At 41.9% G+C, this 24,508-nt stretch overlaps 1 protein-coding gene across 6 annotated transcripts in view; it reads left to right on the forward strand.

Annotated features, from left to right (window-relative positions):
* Positions 1-241: 241 nt before the first annotated feature.
* Lef1 (lymphoid enhancer binding factor 1) overlaps positions 242-24,508 on the forward strand; it is a 93,415-nt gene continuing 69,148 nt past the window's right edge. For 4 of the 6 annotated variants that reach the window (XM_090356705.1, XM_090356707.1, XM_090356706.1 and 1 more), the window contains exons 1-3: positions 242-454; positions 3,011-3,077; positions 4,249-4,382. In XM_090356705.1, the coding sequence (XP_090212831.1) occupies positions 242-454; positions 3,011-3,077; positions 4,249-4,382 (414 nt within the window). Of the gene's footprint in view, positions 455-1,660; positions 1,670-3,010; positions 3,078-4,248; positions 4,383-24,508 lie in introns of those variants that run through there. The other 2 variants (XM_090356709.1, XM_090356710.1) reach the window with 1 other exon arrangement.

Consider the following 24,508-nt stretch of genomic DNA (forward strand, 5'->3'; position numbering starts at 1 on the left):
TGTCCCCCGGGTCGCGGACGCCCGTGTGGGTGTGGGCGCAGCGGGAAAGCGCGGGCGGCCGCGGGGACTCGGCTGCCGGCCGGTGGCCCCGGCGCTCCCCCGCCTCGCTTCCGCCCGCCGTCCTCCCCCGCGCACCCTCGCGACTCTCCTCCGCGCTCCCCTTCTGGCGCGGACCCCTCCGTCTCTCCTGCGGCCGCCTTGGGTGCTCCCGCCCGGGAGCGGAGATTCTAGAGCCGCCGGGATGCCCCAGCTCTCCGGGGGAGGCGGCGGCGGCGGGGGGGACCCGGAACTCTGCGCCACGGATGAGATGATCCCCTTCAAGGACGAGGGCGATCCCCAGAAAGAGAAGATCTTCGCCGAGATCAGTCACCCCGAAGAGGAAGGCGACTTAGCCGACATCAAATCTTCCTTGGTGAATGAATCCGAAATCATCCCGGCCAGCAACGGACACGAGGTGAGTCGGCTGCGACCCTGCCGAGCCCCGGAGGCGTGGCGAGTCCCCGGGGGAAGGGTGGAGAGGCCGCCGGGGCCTGGGCGCGGGGCCCGGCCGGCGGACCCGTCTAGAGTGGGGTCCTTGTGGGGAGTGGGGGGGATGTGCTGGGTGGTTTCAGGCCCAGGGCCAACATTCCGGAGTGTGGGGTGAGCTTGTGTTCCACGAGTGGAGAAACTTTCTTCCCAGCGTGGGGCTTCGGTGGCTAAACGGCTGGTTGAGGACAGGAAACACCCTCCCCCCCTTCCCCTTAACCCAGAGCGCCTCGCCTGGGAACTTTATGGCGGGGTTGAGGCGTGCGATGCTTTCAAGCGAGGATGTCTAAACTGCCCTGAGAAAAGTTGATCCGCCCCGCAGGAAACAAAATGCAGCCGCTATCTCTCGGGGGATGTCTTTGCGCCCGTGCGTTAAACCACCAAACTCTTCTCCCCGAGGAAGGCGAGGCGGGCGTGGGCCGGGGAGTGGGGGTGGGGGCAGGCGCCCCGATCACAACCGCCCGGGGTACAGGGCCTTGCACCCTGGGGGCTGTGGAGGCGGCACCCCAGCTCTCTGCGGGAACCGTGGGCGCCGGGGCCGAACCGACCCGTGCGCACACATTCCCGCGTGCGTCTCCACCGCCAGCAATCTGGACCCAAGGCGGGCCTGGTTTGGGGGGGCGGGGAGAAGTGGGGTCGCTGGTCTTAATCAGGCCCACGATCTAGGCAGAAGCAGCGGAAGCTGGGCGCCCGGAGCTCTCCGGGCCCGGCTGCGGGCCGCCGCGCGCCGGTAACCCGAGTAGCGTAAATAGAGACACGTGGGTGCCGGGGCGAGGGTGCCCGGGGCGGCGCGGTTGCCGGCGGCCGTCCCGGCTCCGCAGGGCCTTCGAATGGGAGGAAGAGATGGGCCCCTGATAGGTGATACCCCGCTGGCTTCTCGTGTTCAGAAACTGGAAGAGGGGAAGGGGTGGAGGGAGGAAAAAAAATTTAAAACTTCCTGGGAAATCCGCTAGAAAAGTGCCACCCACATGATCCCACCGACACCTTTCCCGCTAGAGAAACGCGGGTCTGCGTCCTTTTCCCCTTAAATGGCATCCTTCTGTCCTCGGAAAGAAAGCGCGTGGGCTTGGGGGCGGGGACACGGGGTGTCTTAAACCACGCAGGGAGGAACCCCTCACTTGCCTCCTGGGTTCAGATGGCAGGGGTGAGTACAGACTTCTGCAGGGCTGGGGTGGGAGCGCCTGGGAGCCCAGGTGAATCCTTGGGTGTTCCTAAGCCGCTGGATTCACTTCAAAGGAGATGGGAAGGAGGCCTTAGGGTGCAGCCAGCCGGAACCAGATAACTTCCTCCCCCCCCCAAAAAAAACACAAAGATTCCCCACTAGAGCTTTTTTTTTTTTTTATCAAGCTTTCCACCTAGTTAGCTTATCCTTTTAGAGTTCATCATTAAATTTGCCATGGACTGCACTTTTCTGTTCTAGGGGAGAAGGCACTGTGTGGGAAACTCGTAGCCCCAGGTGTTAGAACTTGTGAACCTTGTGATGCTAAATACTGCACCAGCTTACCAAGTGGAGGGCGATACCGCTGATTAGCACGTGGTTGAGCCAGGGCGGATGGTGGTTACCAATTGCGATGTTAACTGGGCTAATTTTTTTTTTTTTTAGATGTTAGTAAAACCTGAATCTCCATTTCCCCACCCCCTTCCCCCCTCCCTTTAACCACAGAAGTGTCCTCCACCTTGTCTTCTTTCAAGCCTGCTGGCCCAGGGTAGGTTGTAAATTGCCAGAGTGGGCCTTCAGCTGGAGACTGGGTCTCCTATGGGCAATTTTCCTTTAGACACCCACCTGAGTGGTTGTCTTGTTTGTATTAAACTGTTGTTTTCAGTCGCACAACATTGCAGTTGGCTGTTTCCACCATTCCCTCCTCCCTCCCCAACTGGGGCTTGAATTCAAGGCCTGAGCACTACCCCTGAGCTTCCTTTGCTCATAACTAGCCTCTTGAGCTGCACTTCCTGCTTTTTTTTTGAGGGGGGGTAGTTTACTGGAAATAGTCTAATGGACTTCCCTGTCCCACTGGCTGGCTTTGCACTTTGATCCACAGATCTCAGCCTCCTGAGTAGCTAGGATTATGGATGGACCTGGGCCATTGGCACCTTGCTTCAAGCTGGCTTTTTAAATAAGCTCTAGTTAAATGAGCCCTGGGAACAAAACTACGCACCCCAATTGTCACCATGTGAGGCACTCAGGCCCTGGGTAGGCTTTGATGGACAGGACAACATGTGGGGCCTTCCCATATGGGCTATATTTGTGTTATTTTTTTTGTCAGCACTCCGATGTGGTGGTTCTGAGGAGCTAATAATCCCTCAGAAGTACATGTGGAAAAGGAAAACCATGTCAGAACTCAGCTCCAGCTTGCTTTGGGGGAAGGAAACGTATAGACTGAGTTATACTCAAACCTCTTTAAGTTAGCTGTGGATATTATTTTTGATATTGTCGCAAACTCAAAGGTGACTTTTTTCTTTTGGGGGTGGGGATTCCTCTTGCTAGGTGGCCAGACAAGCACAAACCTCTCAGGAATCCTATCACGACAAGGCCAGAGAACATCCCGATGATGGTAAGATGCTGCAGTTTATTTCTCTTCACTTTAGCGTAGGACCTGTGTGATTCAAGTACATTTTGAGTTCAAGAGACCAAGACCAGATTTGACAAGACGTTATGCAATATTTTAACAAAATGGGAAAGAAAATACCCCCCCAAACATATTGCTCACCTCTAATATATGCATTATATGTGTTTGAGATAGGGCAATCCTAGAATTTCAGTTGACTGGAGTTTTTGTAATGAATTTTTCTTTTTTTTTTTTTTTTTTAAATTACATTGGGAAGGCAGACTTAACAGACAGAATGTGCCCCAGTGATACAAAATTTAGCTTATAACATTATACAACTTAGCATTGGGAATTACAGTGAAAGTTTGACATTTTATTTATACATTTATTTAAGGAGAATTTGTGACCTGAAAAGAATCAGTAGGGCCACTTTGCATTTCTGTTCTCTTTTAACAATTTGGCCTGGCTAGAATGGACTGTCTATACATACACTTATGCCAAACATTAAGGCTTTCTTCCCAGTAATAAAATACTTAAACAGATTACTGATTATCATCCAAACACAAATCTTTTTGGCAGAATGATGTAAGGGTAGCACATAAAATTAAGTCTTCTATTATTCCTTTATAAACTTGGGTATAGTAGATACAGCTCTCTCAGTAAAATCTAGAAATTGGCTAGACATCTAAAAACATACAGAGAATTTTTGAGTTGGCCTAAAATGTAAAGTATAACTTCCAGTGTATAAATAAATACATGTGTGTGTATGGATAGATGACCTGATATATTTATGTTACAGTTTTAGGATTGTATGTGTTCCTTTATATTCCTGTATTTCGTAGTCCAGTTTGTTAGTATTAAAGTAAAATAAGTTAGATGGATAGCACTTATTATTATTTTTTCGTAAAAACATCAGCCAGTAGTGGAAGTAAATCAAACCACATGGTTTTGTTGTTTTTTTTTTTCCAAACATCTGGTTTGCTCTAAACCATTTAAGAGTATAAATACTGTCAATCTGAAATTAAGAGCATAATAATCCAGTGACAAGTATTTTATAAACACATCTTTTATGCAATAATCTGACTAGTCCTAAAACAGTAAGATTTTTCTAAGGGAAAATAGCAATGATAGAAAAGGATGTCAGCTGCATTCTTGATTGTTCTTTGGATTTTCTCAGGAAAACATGCAGACGGAGGCCTCTACAGCAAGGGACTCTCCTATTCCAGCTATTCTGGCTACATTATGATGCCTAACATGAATAATGACCCGTACATGTCAAATGGATCTCTCTCTCCTCCCATCCCCAGAACAGTGAGTAACATGCTGATGTTGCAAATTATTTTCCCAAGTGCAAATTAATTTGTGTTAGGACAGAATGCTTTTTTCTCCTCTCCTCAAACACATTGTAAGTGCTTTTATGATATGTGACTGTGGCTAGTCATCGCCAAATAAGAGCTGTTACAAGGAATGCCCGTCTTAGCATTGTGCTGTCTTTGATGTCTGGCTTTTGGAATTTTAGCTTTTGGCTGATTGGCTAAGATTATTAAATAACGGATCTAACATTAGGAAATGAAGCTAAACCAACAAATCCATGAATGTGGGTGTTTGTGTTTGAGTGCATGCGCGTGCGTGTGTGCGCACACGCTGTGCTTTGTATAAGGAAAACAGGAAAAAAAATGGATTTATTCCATTAACTAGTAAGGTTCATGTAGCTTTCACCTCCCCATTAACTATCTGGCGTCAGAACTGCTAAACATTTGCATGGTTCCTTTGGTTTTCAAAAATATCTTATTATATTGGCTCTTGCTTTTAATTAAAATCTTTTATAAGGGGTGGATGAGCTCCTTTCACTTCAGTGTCAATTGCTGAGAAAGTCTCTGTTGGAGTTCTGTATATATTTAAAATGTTGTGGCTCAGTTAACTTCTAAAGTTCTAAAAATGCAGTGGCATTCAAACAGCCTTCTGCAGATGAATGCGATTATGAATTTCACATTTGTTATTTGATGCTGTTTCTCTTGGGAAATAGCAACACCACTTATGTAGTGAGAAAACATTTTATATAGTAACTTGTGCAGTATGTGAACATGACTGTGTTGTGGTAGATGATCTCTGAAAACCATCCCCCTAAGCAGCAGTGATGGTTTGTCATCATCAGTGTTTTTACATTTTCTCCAATGAAGAACATACACATGTATGTGTCTGTCTGTCTGCCTGGAGTTTAGGGTCTCAGTTCCACTCCTGTGAACTGAATCTGTCATTGAAATGGGGCCTGTGAGCTTTACAAGTGTGTGTATGGGAAATTAGTGACAAACATCTGGAAAAGTAGAGTCAGTAACGCCTCCTTGAACAGAATCTCAGAATAAGAAGGTTCTTCACCAAATTGATAAAGAGGAATGTCTGATTATTAGGTTATCAACAGAAATGTTTTTGTTTTCACTTAAGTGAGGGCTATGTACAATACTGCTTTTTGTGGGCACCAATTCAGAAAATATTGTAATTTCTCACAAATTTCAAAAGGATATTTGACCTCTCTAATAGGGAATATGATTTTTTAAATTTCCATGTAAGCAGTTAAAATGGAGATCTTGAGGGTTGAATCTTGTACATCTTGTAAGATCATAGGGAATAAGATTTTTAAAAGATTTAATAGTTTTGTGGTACATATAAATCGTCTACCTAAATGTGAATAAACAAATGCAGTTTATTTAGCAACTACTTCAAATTAACGTGTATGAATTTTAACACTTGTAGAATTTAACACTTGCCGAATTGGATATGCAAACATGCCAGATATTCCCTTTGTAGAAATGGGTAGGTGTTTTGTTATTGTTTAGGAGGGAGAGAGAATGCTTTTCTGATAAGGAATCTGAAGATGTTTGTTGAGAGGACCAGTAACTTGCCAAAGGGAATTATAGCCTTAGTTAATAATAGAAAATAGTGTAATACATTGAAGCTTGTGTACACAGCTTGCGCTTAGTTGAGGATTTATTCCTTAGATGAGCTACTTTGGATTATTTAAAAAAATGTAATACAAAGTTTTGGCCTTTATCAGTAACCCCTATTAACATTAACCATTCAGTTTCCTTTTTTAAACTAACCCTCTGTTCCAAGTCTCTAAAGCTCATCATTTTGCAATTTGGCTACAATGGAGGTATTCGTTAGTGTCTGTATTGAAATTTTGAGGTAAGTGAAGCAGTCATTCATTGCTTAGGAAAGATTTGTGGGCAGGATAAACGTTCAGCTTGGAGGCAAGGCACAATCAGGAAATGGTTACCTGGCCCTGTTATCTGATGCGTTACATTATTTACTGTTACATTTAGAATTTGGATTTTTTTTTTCCCCTTGAGATCTGCAGTGTGCACAATTCCAGAAGCTTTTCAGCTCTAACCACAAGGGTATGTCAATTTTTTTTAAAGGGTCCAGCCCAAGTGAGTTACAATCTTTTCTTTTTAATACCTAACAGCTGTTTTTAATGTGTCTGAGATCAAAAACACTATAACCGGAAGACAGCCTGCCTTCTTCACGCCTAACCACACTTCTGCCTCCTTGCTCTTGAATTCTGTTCTTAGCAGAACTAAGTGTTTGTGTCACTGGCTCCTGCAATGGTGGACTTCCCCGAGGGTGTGCAGTGCCCAGTGACCATTTGTTTGTGTTTGGGTGTTGGGTGAGAGTTTCCAGGTGACTTGAATTTGCATTAGAAACAGTTGCTCTTTGACCACATCTGTTGCCCAAAAGGGCTGTGGAGAGAAACATCTGGGGAAAGGAGAGAGACCCGATCACCTTTCTCTGCAAAGTCTTGTGTTGCTGCATATACTTCTGAGAACTCCAGCCATGATATATACACAAACACTGCTCCAGTCTTAGTTTAGCAGTTCTCCATACTTTTGCCCACATATTTTTGCACGGGAGAACCACCTCTAGCTTTTTTTCCCCTTTCTGCAGAAAAATATTAATCAAAAAAATTCCCTCCTCCTAGAACTAGAAATTTTAGCCTTGTGACTTTCTAACTAGAAATCTAAGGAATGGGTCCTCTCCTAGCCCATTTTAAATAAGCAGAAGAGAAATTGATTTAAAGAAGCAAGCAGCTCTGACCAGTACAGTAGATGGCATCAGCATGAGTTCTTAAGCACAGTAAACCTTGTGGCTTGAGGTGGTTCTTCTCCCCAGAGGGTGAAATTCAGAGGCCTGCCTGTTAAATATTTCAGAGTTAGGACCCTGGAGAATTTATTCACATACTCTCAAACCTTCCTTTGAAGGTTTATTTATTTATGAAAAATACCTGGAGGCCAAGATAGAGTATTAAAAGAGAAACCAAAGATGAGTGCTTTCCAGCCCAAGCTAGGTCCTATGTCCTGACTTCCAGGTGAACAATGAGCTTGGCTGGCTTTAACAGTGAAAGTTCCCAGGGTTGATTACCCTGTGGCTATTTATCTTCCCTGTCAAACTTCCCATTTGTCCCACCTGCAGCCCAGACATTTAACACCTTAGAAGAGAAACCTTGTGTTTCTCCTCAGATGCCTGGGGACCAAGAGGCAGGAGATAATAATGCAGGAAGCTGCTCAGAGCAGCACTTAGCCAGTTGGTACAGTACTGTGCAGTTCCCTTGTTTCTGCTGCTCTGTGATCTTTAGTGTGAAATTTTGAGGTGAAGAAGATAGTTCCGTTCTCCCTCTAGCTGTCCTTAACGTTTTTATTTTTAAAGTACGCATCTCTGTGATTATGCTGCAGGCATTCATGTTTAATTATTTAGAAGAACTCAGTTCTGTTGTATGATTTTTATCTTAAGTGAACCAACATTTTGTTGAGATTAACTGAACGATAGTCTAACTTCATTGTGCCTCTACCTCTGTATGTAGATTTGCTTATAAATAGTATATTTGCTTATAAACAATAACTCAAGGATAGACTGTCTTATGTCTCTCTCTTTTTACAATTTGTTTGGGGAATGGAACTTGGTATCTGGTGCTTTTGCTCATTGGATGGTCCTCTACCAACTGAGCCACACCTGGAACATTAAAAAAAAAAAAGTCTTACATTTCAAGCAGGATTTTTATTTTCTCCTTGGTGTTAGTGCTCAGACTTGAACTCAGGCCTTGGCACTGTTTCTTAGCAGTTTTGCTCAGCTAGTGTCCCACAGCTCTACTTCTGGCTTTTTTGGAAGCTACTTGGAATTAAGAGTCTTGTGGATTTTCCTGTGCCAGCTGGCTTTGAACCAGGATCTTCAGATCTCAGCTTCCTAAGTAGCTAGGATTTCAGACATAAACCACCAGTGCCTGGTTTCAAGCAAGATGTTAAGTGAAGGCAGAAGCTCTTTTTGCTTAATTTCAGAATCTGTGTAATTTGATTTACTGGTAAATTATTTTTAATTTCCCCTTTTCAGTTGTTTGCTTTCCGAAGCTAAGCGTGTATAAAGTTTTCCTCTTTACCTCAAACACACATTTTTGGAAGTGCTTTCCATGGTACATTTTTAAGTACGTGTCAGGAAGCTACATGAGAAGACTTCTCAGAACTTCCAACTCTTCGTTTGCCCTCTTCCTAACTGCATGCCTGCAGAGATGAAAGAGGATTATAGAAGAATTGGGAAATATTACTTTTTGGCTTCATTTAGGGATTGGCTATTTCATGAGCGAGACTTTGCTTATCACATTTCCATGAGATCTCAGGACCCAATCTTGTATTTTCATGACTGCTCCTTATTCACACGTGTTTTTTGAAATGATCCAATGTTTTTTTATTCACTTATAAAGACATGAGAACAACCCCAAAGATTCTCAAATAACTTCACATAAACAAGACCATTGAGCCACCTGCAATAAATGAATGAATGAAACAAGAATCCTATTTGGAAGTAATTCTCCTTTTTTCGTGTAGGCATCACTGTTCCCATTGGCCTCTTAGCTCTCATCTAATCATGGCTATGGTCAAATACTTTTGTGTGATTATAACAGAGATAGAACTTCACACCTGAACTTGAACTTGTGAAGCTACACATACTTGTAGCTTCAAAAAATAAACGTTTTCATCGAAAGGTCTGCTTACACAACTTTGGCTACTTCTTAAGCACATGTGTAATTGTATGTAAACACTTGCCATATATTAATGGCAAGGAGAATTCAAGGTACCCAATTGGACCCATTTGTAACTTTCTTTTTCTCACCAGTCTATAGTGGACAGCCTGTTTGATTAAAAAAAGTAGTCTTATGTAGCAGCACTTAATTTAACAAGTCCTATTTTTTCTAGCCTCGGTGGTACTGTGAAGAAATATTTTCTTTTTTTTTCATGTATTTTTTTATTGTAATTAATTAGAAGGGTTACGTGATATTTGCCAGACAGAAGAAATATTTTCTAAGTCAGTCTTTGCATACACTGGCAGGCACCGTAACACCTGAGCCACACCTCCAATCCCTGAGGGCTTACTTATCACTAGTTTTGATAGAAATGGGTATCAGAGAATGTGAAGTTCAAAGGTCAATAGTTAGATGCTGAGTTGTGGGAGATTGAATAAAGATGTTGCACCTTGTCTGATGACAAGGGACAGTGTTGCATGACAGTGAATTTAGAAAGGGGAGCAGGTTTGAAGACAGATACTGTTGTGTTTAGTTTAGGCATAAGATTTTGCCTGTATGATTAAAAAATCAAACAGGAGATTGGCTAAGAGGTAGAACCAAGCCATTCGGCATCATGGTTATCTATTTGGTCCATACTTTCTCTTGTAGAAGTCAGTGGACAGAAGTCATGGAGCTTGAACTCAGGGCCTGGGGCCTGTCCTTGAGCTTTTTCCTCTCAAAAGCTAGTGCTCTACCACTTTGAGCCACAAAGCCACTTGTGGTTGTCTGTGGTTAATTGGAGAGAAGAGTTTCATGGACTTTTCTGCCTGGGCTGGCTTTGAACTATGCTCAGATCTCAGCCTCCTGAATAGCTAGGATTATAGGCATGGGCCATCAGTGCCCAGTTTTTACATCTTCCTATGAAATCCTCACTATTACAATGTGAAGTTAGTGGTACTAATATTTTCATTTTCTCAGTGAAGAACCTGAGAACAGAAAGTTTGCTTGGATGTCTGCAGCTCTAAATTAGTAAGTGGAAAAACTCAAATTCAGAGCCATGTGTCTGATTCAAGAGATAAGACCCAACTTATAAACTAATATTGCTCTCAAAAGGATGATGATTATCTTATTAAATATTCTAAATAACTAGCCTTTAGTGGTGGCTTAAATAACAGGTTGTAAGAATATTTGAAAATGGTCTGCCTGTTTGTTCAAAGTATAAACATGAAATTGTTCAATGTGTTCACAAAAATTCCTGGGAAGTATTTGTTCCATGAATGCATCTAACACATTTTTTTTTGCCAGTCCTGGGCCTTGAACTCAGGGCCTGAGCCCTGTTCTTGGGCTTTCTCAAGGCTAGAGCTCTACCACTTGAGCCCCACAGCACCACTTCTGGCTTTTTCTATGTATGTGGTACCGAGAAATTGAACCCTAGTCTTCGTGCTTGCTAGGCAATCGCTCTACCACTAGACCAAACTCTCAGCCTTCTAACATAATTTTTGATTAATGTCTGGTTATGTAGGAATTGGTGTTTGTCATTTCTAGGGTCCCAGTATTGTCAAGTTTTAAAGGGCTAAACAGATGAATTTAAGAATCTACATCATGAAAAGTTTCTTTCTGGCAAAGGATGCTTTTTCCTTATTCCATCAGAATTAAGCATTTGCTGGCAATAATCTGCCAGTGTTCTTTGTACAATAAGCAATTTCAGTTTGGGAAGTGTTATGCTTTTAGAAGCAGTTGACAGGAATTTTATTTGTGGTATCATACTGTTGGGGTAAGTAAGAGAAATTAGTTGGGATTAACTGGAATTGTGATCATTCCTGTGAAGTGACAACAGTGAGTTTTCTCTGAAGTGAAGAAAACTTTTTTGTTAAGGAAGTCTTTTCTGTTTCTCAAATGGAAATGTCTTTTGGGTGGGGATTGTTTAAAGTAATATGTTTGGGCAGGGAGTGTGGCCTAGTTGTAAAGTGCTTACCTAGTATGCACAAAGCCCTGGGTTCAATTCCTCAGTACCACATACATAAAAAGCTGAAAGTGGTGCTGTGGCTGAAGTGGTAGAGTGCTAGCCTTGCAAAAGTTCAAGGACAGTGCCCAGGCCCTGAGTTCAAGCCCCAGCGCTGGCTAAATAAATAAATAAATTTAAGAAAACATTTTTTTTCTAGAATGTTAAGGGAGAGCCCTTAAAATAACGAACAACAATAACAACAAAGTATTTGTGTGCCTGTCATTCAAATATCATTCTGATGATACATCTGTCACATGGTCTTTCTGAATCTACATCTATAATAAAAGCATTTTTATGCCTGGCCCTGGTGGCTCATACCTGTAATCCTAGCTACTCAGAAGGCTAAGATCTGAGGATCTTGGTTCAGAGCCAGCCCAGGCACTAAGTCCATGAGACTCTTATCTCCAGTAAACCACCAGAAAACTGGAAGTAGCACTGTGGCTCCAGAGGTAGAGCACTAGCCTTGAGCTGAAGAGCTCAGGGACAGTGCCCAGAGTTCAAGCCCCACAGCCCTGGGGAGTGGGGGAGCATTTTTATAAATGAGCTCATAAGGTTATTCTGTGATAATCATTTTTGTTTTCATTGAAAATATGTTGTATATTCATTCTTTTCTTGTGAATAAGTGTCTTCATCATTGGTTGTAATGATTGAATACCATGCAGTTACATATAAATATTTAAATTTGCTGATTGTATCCTATTATGGATGTGGAGTTTTAAAATTTTCTTTATTAATTTATTTTGTGTTGGGCCTAGGGCTCCAGGTGAGAACCTGGGTGCTGTCCTTGAGCTTTTTTGCTCAAAGCTAGCACTGTACTACTTGAGCCACAGCTTCATTTCAACGTCATGGGTTTTTTAGTTGTTAATTGAAGATTAGATTAGATTTAGGTTTTGCTGACCCAGTTAGCTTTGAACCATCATCTTTGAATTTTAACCTCTTGAGTAGCTAAGATTACATGCTTGAACCACTGGCTACAGGCTAAAATGTGTTTTTTTTTGTTAAAGAATTTATTAACGTTGATTTTTACATCATATTTTAAATGACAAGTTTAACAAACAAGTGTTCAAGAAGGGAATCTGTATTTACAATCACTGGGACTTAGTATTTAGAACTTAATCAAAATTAGGCTAAGGGTTTGTATGTCATAGAAACATTAATTTATGAAATAAAACATGTCTGTAGAGTCATAGGCTTTTATGTCTATATAGTTATGTTTATATTTCCATTACCTATAATGTGTTTTAATGCTACAGTGAGATCCAATTTCTTCTGTATGATCTATTTTTGTCTTATACCTTAAGCTTTTTTTTTTAACTCAGTGCCTAGGACTGTCCCTGACCTTTTTGCTCAAGGCTAACACTCTCCTATTTGAGCTACCACACCACTTCTGACTTTTTCTGTGTATGTGGTACTGAGGAGTTGAACTCAAGGCTTTATGTATGCTAGATAAGCACTCTACCACTAAGACACATTTCTAGTCCCTATCCTCAAACTCTTGATCCTCCTGCCCTCAGCCCTCTCAGTGCTACAATTATAGGCCTGTGTCACCATACCTGTATCAAGTTCTCTTAAAATAATGATTCAAAACTATTTCACACCAAAATCCTATTTTTCTATTTGTTACTGTGCCATTACTATGTAAATAATTAGCTTTTTAATATAAGAAAATACTTTCCATCTGGCTCATTATTTACATTTTAGTTCCAGAGAGAGAAAGTGCTAATAGGGTTTTTTTGTTATTGTCTTTGGTTTTGGTTGGTCCTGGGACTTGAACTCAGGGTATGGGCGCTGTCCCCAAGCTCTTCAAGCCTAGTGCTCTACCACTGAGCCACAGTGCCACTTCCAGTTTTCTGTGGTCAATTGCAGATCAGAATCTCATGGACTTTTTGCCCAGGCTAGCTTTGAACCACAATCCTCAGATCTCAGCCTCCTGAGAAGCTAGGATTACAGGTGTGAGCCACCGTTTCCCCCCCCTTAATTTCTTGTAGAAGAGTACAGTAACTATCATATATATTCATCAGAAGATACCTATAATAGTCTCTGAATTAGCCTTATGGTTTAGGGGTCAAGCAGGCATCTGCAGAATGAAAACAGACACTGAAAAATTATATTTCAGGATTTAGCTCATAAATACTTCCTGTAGTTATATATTTGGCCAGTCAATATACTGAGCCCCATGTCATGTGTATAAGAACAAAGGCTGAGTAGCTATCTTTTGAGTATTCACAGAATGTAAGGGAGAGACCCATGCAGATGCACATAGGTGAAGAATGAATGGGGGCTTCATCTATCATAGCAAACGCAGGAAGGCTGGAGTGGACAGAGATTAGCCAGCTCACCGTAGATTGACACAGCCTATTCCTGGGACTTTGTACCTTAGGTGCTGTGGGCTCTCTTTACCTAATTTCAGGTGAGTGTTGCCCATTGGCACATGAGAAGGGAATGTTTAATTTACTTGAAGAATGCTTGTGTGGGTAACTTTGTTTGGGCTGAGCTAGAAAAGTTGCTTGATAATAAATTTTTATTTTTTATTAAAAAGGTATACCTATTCAATAACCAAGACTGCTTAAGAAATTAACTCAGCGATATTTAGAAAGCCTTTTGAAAAGTTTATAAACATGTCTGGAGTTCAACCCTTCATTTATGTCCTTATTTCTTGGCACAACCTCTAGAATCTTCTACCTGCAAGACATTGCTGTATGTCAGGGCCTGAGCACTATCCTTGGACTTTCTCAAGGCTAGAGCTCTATTACTTGAGCTCAGCACCATTTCCAGTTTTTTTTCTATATATGTGGTACCTAGGAATCGAACTCAGGTCTTCGTGCGTGCTAGGCAAGCCCTTTACCACTCACAGCCCCTGCCATGTGTACTTTTTTATTAAATAATTTATTAACATTGATTTTTATATCACATTTCAAGTGACATGTTTAACAAACAAATATTCAAGAAGGGAGTCTATATACAATCACTGGCACTTAGTTTTTAGAACATAATCAAAATTAGGCTAAGGGTTTGTATATCGTAGATACATATTAATTTATGAAATAAAACATATCTACAGAGTCATAGGTTTTTATGTCTGGTCTTTCCAATACCATGTCCATAGCATTGGGTATGCAACTATTGAGTCCTCACTCTTGTACTGTTTGGATCTAATAGCCACATATTAAGGATACCATGAGCCTTTTGTTCCTTTGGTCTTGACTTGTCTCACTCAGCATGATTCACTCTAGTGCTCGTCCTGGGGCTTGAACTCAAGGCCTGAACACTGTCCCTAAGTTTCTTTTGCTCAAGCCCCGTCACTCTACTACTTGAGCTCCAGTTCCACGTCTGGCTTTTTTGGTGATTTAATTGTAGATACGAGTATCTCAGACCTTCCTGCCTGGGCGGTTTTGAACCACAGTCCTCAGATCTCAACCTCCTAAATAGCTAGGATTATAGGTGTGAACTCCTGACACCCAGCTTTGTGCATTTTTTTGTTCAGTCTTGGGGCTTGAACTCTGGGCCCTGGGCCCTATCCCTGAGTTATTCACCTCAAGGCTAGTACTCTACCACTTGAGCCGCAGCCCCGATTCTGGTTTTCCAGTGGTTAATTGGAGATAGAGTCTTGCTGACTTTCCTGCCAGGGCTGGTTTTGAGCCGTGATCCTCAGATCTCAGCCTCCTGAGTGCCCAGGTTCTGTGTACTCTTTAACTCCAGTTGAAGTTGTTGTCAAACTTGACTATACCTAGAATTAGGTAGAGGAACTGTCATGAAAATAGATTACCACTTACTTCCCCTGCGTATGCCTGAAAACAGTACACAACTCCATTGTTTGCCCTCGAATCCAGCTGCTTACCAGGTATACAGTGAGAAAATGATTTTAATCCTTTTTTTTTTTTTTTTGCTTGGCCAAGGGACTTAAACTCTGTGTCTAAGCTCTGTCCCTGAGCTCTTCAGCTCAAGGCCAGTGCTCTACCACTTTGAGCCACAGCACCACTTCTGATTTCTGGTGATTAATTGAAGAGTCTCATGGACTTTCATGCTCCAGGTTGGCTTTGAACTGGGATCCTCAGATCTCTGCCTCTTGAGTAGCGAGGATGACAGGCTTGAGCCACCAGTGCCCGGCTTTTGTTTCCATTTCTGATACTTTGAAAACATTTTTGATATAGAGAGCAAATAAATATTTGGTTAAGATACACTGAAGGGAATCACTGTACTGCAAAGAATGAACTATCAGCAGAGAGATGGAATACAGGCCCCAAAGTGTTTGATTCTACCTTTTAAGTAGTGCATAATAAGAGTTTTACAAAGAGATGTTCCCTCCTGACCTAGCTGGGTATCGGTTAGAAAACGGAGGTCTCCTCGCCTGATAAAGGTGGAGGAAGTATGACAGATGATGAGGAAATAATTCATTGTTCAGGTACACCTGGTGATTTTTGTTCTTGTTATTTTAATCATTCCTGAATATTTTATTCTTTTATTACTTCTTATTTTTAAATAATTCCTAATACCTATGACCTGTGAAACTTGAAAATATGTGGCTACCAATGAAAACATTTTCAAAGGCTTCTTAAATGATTTAAATTACACGTCTGTTGCTGCTCTCCTGATGGGGAAAGGTGGTAACAGAGAATTAGATAAGATTCTGACTAGCCATATGTCCCTGACCTAGTTAAGTAAATAGGGAGGATGGACTTAGCAAATGGTGCTTCCTTGAGTAGAAGGCCCTGAGTTTGTTGTCACTGGACTTTTCCAGGTGGCTTTGAAAGCATCAGATCTCACTTCACCGCTTTGGCAAATGAGGTTTTCTCTGTTGGAGAGCTGAAGCCAGATTTGCTGGCAGGAAGAAGGAGGGGAATGGATGGAGAACTGCTGTGGTCCAGCTCTGGGAAGGCTTCTCCTGCATGAGTCGGGTTCTGGGTGCCCCTCTTCTCACTCCAATTGGTTGTACCAAGCATGATCTGTGCCTCTAACTCGTATCTACTTCCAGCCTACTTTCTCTTCTCATACCTCAGGCCTGGAATTCCTCCTCCTGGGTGTATTCTACACTCATGGAGAACGTATCTATCCAAGAGATAATCACTATTTTTTTCCTTCACCTCCCATTCCTTCAGTGTCCAGCCTAAGCCAATCATCAGCCACATTCTCTATCTTTAGATGACCTTGCAGGAAAACAGAGTTCTCTACCCAGAGTTACATTCTGTGTCTAGCTGCCTTCACCTAGCACGAGATAGCCAGGGTTCATTAACGCTGTGTTCTGAATCAGAACTCTGTATTGCTCTTCCACTCTGACTTTCCATGGGGACACCTTGTTTTCTGAAAGGGTGATCTTCACTCTGATGCAAAAAGGGGCCTTAGCATAATAGTAAGGAAGAGTAAGAACCAAAAGCCTAATCCAGGGGTAAGAATTTCCTTGACTGCAGATCCTTATTAGTTATAGCATTTGTATAAGTATTTATTATTTATGTACCTGGACTAAATAACTGCCAAATAACTCAGGTCACACAATACACCTTCAGCTGTCTCTTGATTATTGGTAAAAATAGAATTGCTATTTCATGTAACTGATCATTTCTAATTTTGATCCTCTCATAACTTTAGCTTTGATATATGCTTTTTTTTTTTGAGGGGGGGCTCAGTCATGGAGTTTGAACTCAGGGCCTTAGTGCTGTTCCTGAACCACAGTTCCACTTCCAATTTTCTGATTGTTAATTGGAGGATAAGAATCTCATGGACTTCGCTTTGTGGGCTGACTTTGAACTGTGATCCTCTGATCTCGGCTTCTTTAGCAGCTAGGATTACAAGCATGAGCTACCAGTACCAGATTCCATATTCCTATTTGGTCTTCTACAATACTTCTGACAGTCTTGCTGATAGGTGTTTCATTGGAAAGTGGTTTCTTATTTTTATGTTTCATGTTTAAAATTGAGACCAGTTTATATAGTATTTGTGAAACTTCCTCTTTAGGGGCAGGTTGAAACTGTGGTTTGGACTCGGTGGGTTGTTGTATTGGTTACTTGCAGACTGCTGAGAATTGCCTGGGTTTTTGCTCCCTGGGCTGGGGGCTGACACTGTTTCACCCTGAGCTTGCTGTGGCCATTGAGTTCCACCACTCAGAGTTGGCCTTCTGGCAGACCCAGTGGTGTCTCCTCATCATTCTAGTGGCTCTGCTCTTCAGCAGCTCTGTATGGATGGATGGATGACTGCTTAGGGTGCTTGCTATTTTAAAGGAAAAAAAAATGTACTGCCTGTGCAGGTGATTAGGCTGCTCGAAAGGAACGCCCTGTGCTGCGACCGTTCTCCATGTTTGACAAGCGTGTTGAAAATTGGACACGATCCAGTTTTTGATATGTTCCTGTGGGTCTTGATGGCAGATCCCAGTCCCCAGAGGGCTCTTGCCTGCGAAGAAGCTGGCTGTTTGCCTTGGGAACAGACAGGAAAAAGTCTCTCCACATATAAGGGACAGTCTTTTTAACAGCCCTGTGTGACCAGCTTTGTTCTTCACTAAAGAAATAACCAAAGGAAATAGGCTTAAATTGTTATACGAATTTAGGTTGGAAGAATTACTTCAGAAGGGGAAGGATTAATAAACATTGGAATGGTTTAGCCAAGGAAAGCATAGAAGCTGATTTTTGGAAGGGTTGGAGAATAAGTGTTGGTTTGTCTGAAGCGGTTGAAATGCTTTACCTGGAGTGTCCCTCCCCCTCCCCCAGCTGTACTTATGGCTCCCATTCCCCACCAGCCTGACTTGCTTCCAACTCCTCCCCACTGAGACACTTACTTTCTTTGTAGTAAGCAACATACAACCCTTCCAAGACCTTCAAGAGATTATATTTCTTCCCGAAGGGAAAAATAAATAGCCCAGCCTATAGATTATGCTACCTAACAAGTCTCCCATGGGTTATGACAGTGTGGTTAGTTCTCAGCGATGGCAGTTTTTGTAGAGGGGTAGTTTGACGAGCACGTGAGGTCCACGTGCTACTGTGGCTACTGAGATTTTTGCTTTTGAGTTAGTCTCTGGTTGATGGCTGAACAAATGGTGTGGTCTTCTCTCATAAGCTTTTCTGATGCCTACTTTCTCAATTCCTGTTTCTCCGAGGAGAGCCTAGAAAACTGTTGGGCTCACTGGAGAAAGTTGAGGAAGAGTTGGAGGTTTGTTTATGAACACTGACTGTATATGTTGTCTTTTCTTCAGGTTTGATTGAGAAGCCTGGATGCCTCCAGTGACTATTTTGCTTGTTAACTTTGCTGTGAAGGCTAATGATAGAACCATGCAAGAAATGTCATTTGCCCAAAAATGTGCCATGAGATTGGGGCCCTGGGACATGGAAAATATGATAAGCTTATTAGGAATGCAAGCTAGAGAAAAATATATTTTAATAACATGGAGATGTGTTTCTGGCATTTTCTGGAGATGGTAAAATTCAGAAGCAATGGAATTTTTTCAAAAGAAAAAAGATGTAGACTTTGAGTATTTGGATTCATATTTATGTTTGTTGGTTTTGCTTTGGCAGTTCTGAGTGTATACTGCTTGCACCTTTCCTCTAGAACACAACAAACAAAATACAAGGGCTCTATCTAAACGAGCATTTAAATTGTAACCTATTCAATTGATGGAGATGTGCAGGCGGTTCAAAGGGTTTTCCAGTTGAACACAGGCAAATTTTTTCCAAAGAACATTTACTGTTGGGTACCTTGCAGCCAGGTCTCTTGGTTCCAAATCTCATCAAACAAAGACAGCTTTTGTTCAGCAGTTACTTGGTGTTTCAGAACTAAGGGTTTTTGTACAGAATGAAAGGAGGCAGCTATTTCTGCCATTTCTTTAATGTCACTGAGTTTTAGAACTTTGCAGACTTAGGAAGCAAAACTATTGGTTCATTAGCTACTATCTCTACAAAAGTCTTAAAAGGGGACCATATTGAGTGGCATTCTTTTAATTCTGTAAATTCTGTTGAGACTTTTCTTCTTCCTTTCCCACCCTTCACCCCAAGTCATGCCATTTTATTACATTTGGGATTTCCACATTGCAGTGGCTATTTTCAAAAGCCTCAATTTAAGTATTAGAAATGGAATATCAGAAGATATCAAAAACATTACATATAACAGGAGAGGTAATAAGGGATCATTTATGGTTGACCTGCTTGTTTGCTATGCTGATTTAAGATGTAGTAGTCAGGAAATGCAGTCATAATGTTCAATGTACACATGTGAAAATGGAAGTAGGAAAATTGAGGGGATGGGTGGGGTTGAGAGAGATGAGGGAGCATGATGAAAGGGGTGACATTGATCAAGATGCCTTGCATTCATCAACTGATATGTTGAATTGTAACCCCTTCATACTACAAAAGAAAGGAAAAATGTAATAATGGGATTATTTACATAATATCCTAAATGAAAGTTCCAGAAGGCCTTATTATTATTTTTTTAAACAGAGAAATAGTTCCATTCTTATTTTCTGTTCTAAGGCAGAATAGGGATATTAATGCTGATGTATTCTGGCTATTATGGCCTTTAAGAGTCTCCCTGCCTTGTTTGGTAGCCTCGGCTTGAGATTCAGATGTCCAGGTGTGACCTTGGCATTATGGTGTGTCTGCCTCTGCAGCCAGAATTGAAAAGCTCCTTTGACTTCTTTGCTCTTCTGCTTAGGAGGAATGGAGCTTTTGCAATTGCCTGCATTAAAAAAAAAAAAAAAAGCCCTGTGATTTTTTTAAAATTGCAAATTTCAGTTGGGCTCATTTGGTTGCCAGGGGAAACAGGTGAGGGGGTGGGGCAGGCCTGAACAGCTGAACTGTGTGTACTTTTGCATCAGGTGCCTGCCTCACCTTTACTCCAGAGTGTCCTGAAGGAATCTTGCTCCCTTATAATCACTTTACTCATCCGTTTGTTTTTGTTTTTCTGTTTTCTTTTTTTTTATTATTCAGCCATCAGTTCGTTTTGTGTGGTCTTGAGTTATAAAAATGCCCCTGCTGTTTTTTTTCCATATGAAAACATGTTTTTCATTTGTGGAAACTTATATAATTTTTTTTGCCCCCCCCAGGCTCTTTTGTTGCTGCTTTAAATTAAAAGCAAATGTATTTCCCTCCCCTTCTTCCTTGCTTCTCTCCCCCCCATCTTTGCATGTTCCAATTACAGAGTTGTGAAAATAAGTCATCTTTCGGCTTTTGTTACTTTAAAACAGCTATCGGTGATGTCAGAGTCAATACTAAAAGCATTAAGAATGCTGGCAGAATGTAATGCAGCTGCGATCCAACATGATGCTGAAATGGGGCTGAGAGCATAAAGGCTTTCCATATTCCCAGGGCGCACAACTGCTTGCGGCCTTGGCTTTGATCTCTTCAAAGGCTGCTGCCTCCTCCTAGATGGAGAGACTTGGCTGCCACTGGCTCGCATTGAAAAAAGGCAGAGGTCTCTATTCAGGCAGAAATCAATCACTGTGCAGAAACAATTATGTGTAATTCAACCATCATGAAAACAGGACGAGATTACGGGTTTGTTACCTGAGTGGCTGTGTGGAGACAGGGAGCAGAGAACACTGGAGTCCTGCTGATATGCCCCATCTCAATAACAATTATAGACATATGAATGACGTGGCGGTGGGGGAAGGCTTGATGACAAATGCTGGTCACGCTGTCCAGCAGAGCAGAAAATGAGGTTACAATTGGGAGATAATGTTTGCATATGTAACCATATTTCAGCAAGCTGAACAACTTCAGGGACTAGACCTCAGGAAAAAAAAACCCTCCTGAGGTTATTGATATGCTTTATGTAGTATAGGAGGTGTGACTTGGATATTGGCCCAATTAACATAATTCTACACTGGAAGAACTTTGGGTTGTTAATATGTGATTTGGAATGTGTCCTTCTAAGAAAGGACTCTGAGAAGCTAGCTAAGTTTCTCTACTGATATGTGGGCCTGTCTGTCTTTAAGCATCTTTTGATTCAGTAGTAACTTTTTTTTTTTTTTTTAAATTGTGAATCTGTCTTACAAACACATTCTGCTTTTCCATCTTGTTTTAAACCCTATTAGGGGAAATGAGTTTTGTCAGTTGGTTCCCAATCCCCTGTTTTCATGGGTTATTTTTTTCTAAAGCAATCTGTAGAAATTTCCTTTCATTGTGAATAAAAGCAATGCCTCCCCCCCCTTCTTCTAGCTAGGAAATAACTTTTTGCTTTAAGAAGTGTATTCAGTCACAGCCCTGGCACGCAAAGCTGTCAAGGCATTTATTTTTATTTTAACACGCCCTTCACACCTCACAAAGGCATAGGAGTCACCTTGCATTTTGCTAACTAGGGGTGTGTGTGTGTGTGTGTATGTTAGGGGGACCAAGGAGGCAGAAAATAAGATGAAAACCTAGATGGATGATTATAAGGCTCTGGGTTTACTTTTTATGCTGCTTCAGCTTAGACATCAGAAGCGTGAGAGCTGCTTTGAGTTACAGATCTTCAAACAATAAGTCAAAACAACAGAAAAAAAAATCAATTCCCTTCGGTCCCTGGGTGCAGTTATCGAAAGATAAAAGAGAAAAGAAAGTTACGTTAAAGCCGATAGAGGAAAGGAGCCGATATGTCAAGGAAACACGGAGGACAAGCGCAGAGTTGAAGTGGGCCTCGTGTGAGCCAACATCAAGGCGTTTTTATCTTATCAAAAAGTTTTAGGGTTGCCAGTTCTTTTTGTCAGAGTGGATCCAGGCTGCTTCAGGGTTGTCTGGAGCGTTGGCTTCAATAAAGTTGCCATCTCCCTTTTGAAATCTAACCACCTAAGAATTAGATGGCATTTTATGTAAGGTATAAAACCTTGCCATAGACTTCAACAGCAACTTAGAGGTTTTGATAATATCTTGCTATTTTGAATATAAATTGAAGGGAGTGTGTGTGTGTGTGTGTGTGTGTGTGTGTGTGTGTGATACATATACATTTGTTATTTATGGGAAGTTGAGATTTAAATGAAAAAGACAAATCTCTCCAGTTTGTGTTTTTTCAAGCCAATTTTTTTTTCTTTTTTGCTAATCCCGGGGCTTGAACTCGGGGCTTGGGCACTGTCCCTAGTGCCCTGCCACTTGAGCCACAGCACCACTTCTGGCTTTTTCTGAGTATGTAGTACCAAGGAATCAAACCCAGGGCTTTGTGCATGCTAGGCAAGCACTCTACCACTAGGCTATGCTCCTGGCCCTTCAAGCCAAATTTCTAAGAGTTGGAAAGCCCTGTGCATTCTTTTTTGGGATGATGGGGGTGGGGTGGGTGGCAGTCTTAGGGCTTGAACTCAGGGCCTAGGCACTGGTCCCTGAGTTTCTTTTACTCAATGCTAGCGCTCTACCACTGGAGCCATAGCTCCACTACTAGCTTTTTCTGTTTATGTAGTACTGAGGATTTGAACCTAGGGCTTCATGCATGCTAGACAAGCACTCTACTACTAAGCTACACTTCCAGCCCTGTGCATTCTTTCAGAGGTAAGAAATACATGTTTCTTATTAGTAATGGCAGATATTTTGGGGAGATGTAACTATTTGAAGCCAGTGTTTTGATACATGAACCAGCATACATGTTTATGAGCCCATGTTACACATTTTTTAAAGGCTTCCATTTTTAGCTATATTCTCATATAATAGTAACTGTTAGTTGTAAATGTTTCTGAGATGGACCTGCTGTGGGCATCCCTGAGGCTTTGCCATAAAATAGGAAAACACGTATTCTTCTATTCCTTTCTTTTGATTCTTTATTTTCCTCACTAGGAGAGTGAGGCTTTGTCTGCAGGCCAGGTAGGGGCCTGGCCCCTCTATCTCTCAACCAGTATGGGCTTTGCTGTGCCATTTGCCAGATGTGGACACACTTCACAGCTGTTCAGGATTTGGGTTCCTAGGTTTGATGAGAGAAGGGGACAGCCGCCTGGCTTCGTGGAACTAGACAGCTTGCTATTTAAAGAACAGTGTTCTATATATAAACTGTAGTTCATCATTGACATGAAACCATCATAACTCTCATTTGCATAGTACAGATGACTCACTGTTTTGAAAATTAAGTAAACTCAAATAGAAAACAACCACACACTGCAAGTTGTAACTTTTTATTTCCCAGTGTAGCGTTAATGAGTAGAAAAATGGCAGAGCCATTTTCACACATCTGAAGCTTTCTCTTCCTCCCTCCCTCCCTCCGCCCCTTGTTGTGGAACTATTAATGAATGTACTTCACTATAAGTAGTGAGTCTTAGTTATACGTGCTTTAGGCCCTGGAAGAAAAAAAAAATGGAGTGAAGCTTTTCTAGTTTCCTAGACTGAAGCTGTCAGAGGGTCTCTGTTGGTATTTTTAGGTCTTTGTCCTCTGAGTCTCCTTTGGGTTGAGTTCAGCTAGTGTTTCCACTCCAGTCTTTCTCCCTATTTCCTATCCTTAATCCCTTCTTGTTATCCTTCCAGGCTCCTTACAGGATGTTTTGGTAAGTCTTCATGTTGACACATGAGGGAGGAAGTGTAGGGCAAGACGCTGTGTGCTGTACTTAGTCCTGTGTGGGGCTCACTGTGGGGCTCACTGTCCTCAGTGGAAGCATCTCTCAGTTCCCAGCAGTCTCAGACCTGAGTCCCAAATTCTATCCCTCTTAGGCAGGAGGGTGCACATGGCAAAGGGAGGAGATATTGGCTACCACTGTCCCCAGCAACACCCTTCCCCACCCCAAAACAGTCAGAAAAGAGTTCAAGAAACAACATCTAATACCTTGTTCAACCATATTTCTGTCCATAAGCCCCTTTTGTGTTTGTGTGTGTGTGTGTGTGTGTGTGTGTGTGTGTGTATTCTAACTATTGTCATACATGTTAATCTATGTGTCTTTGTGAACTTATGTGTGGATGGGTTTGTACATATGATATAGTGCTTAAAGCTTACAGGTTAAAGCCTGGAACCAGTGACTCATACCAACATTCTTTAGCTATTCAAGAGACTGAGATGGGAGGATTCTTGTTCAAAACCAGCCCATACAGACAAATCTAAGAGGCTCTTGTTTTCAATTTACTATACTACGAAAAAGCTGGAGGTGGGATATTGAAACAAAAGCCATATAACGAATGATTGTTGTCCTTAATGTACTATGTTGTCTCTCATCTCCTTTGCTGTCCCTTGGTTATCTCATATTGTTATAGTATCTCACTTTGTTATCTGATATATTGAATTTATTTGTATTTGGTTATTTGAAATTTGATAGGGAAGGGGGGAAAACCAAGACGGGTGAGGGGTGGGGGGGGGGAGGGTAATGGGTACCAAGACATGTGAAAGGGTATCAATGTATGTGAATTAATGCACCTTCTATCTGGCAAATATCATGTAACCCTTTTACTAATTACAATAAAAAAATTAAATAAAAAAAGAAAAGAAAAAGCTGGAGGTGGAGGTATGACTCAGATGGCATAGTGCCTGCCTTGA

The sequence above is a fragment of the Megascapheus bottae genome, chromosome 23 (assembly GCF_031878675.1).
Source record: "Megascapheus bottae isolate mThoBot1 chromosome 23, mThoBot2.hap1, whole genome shotgun sequence".
NCBI classification, from domain to species: Eukaryota; Metazoa; Chordata; class Mammalia; order Rodentia; family Geomyidae; genus Megascapheus; species Megascapheus bottae.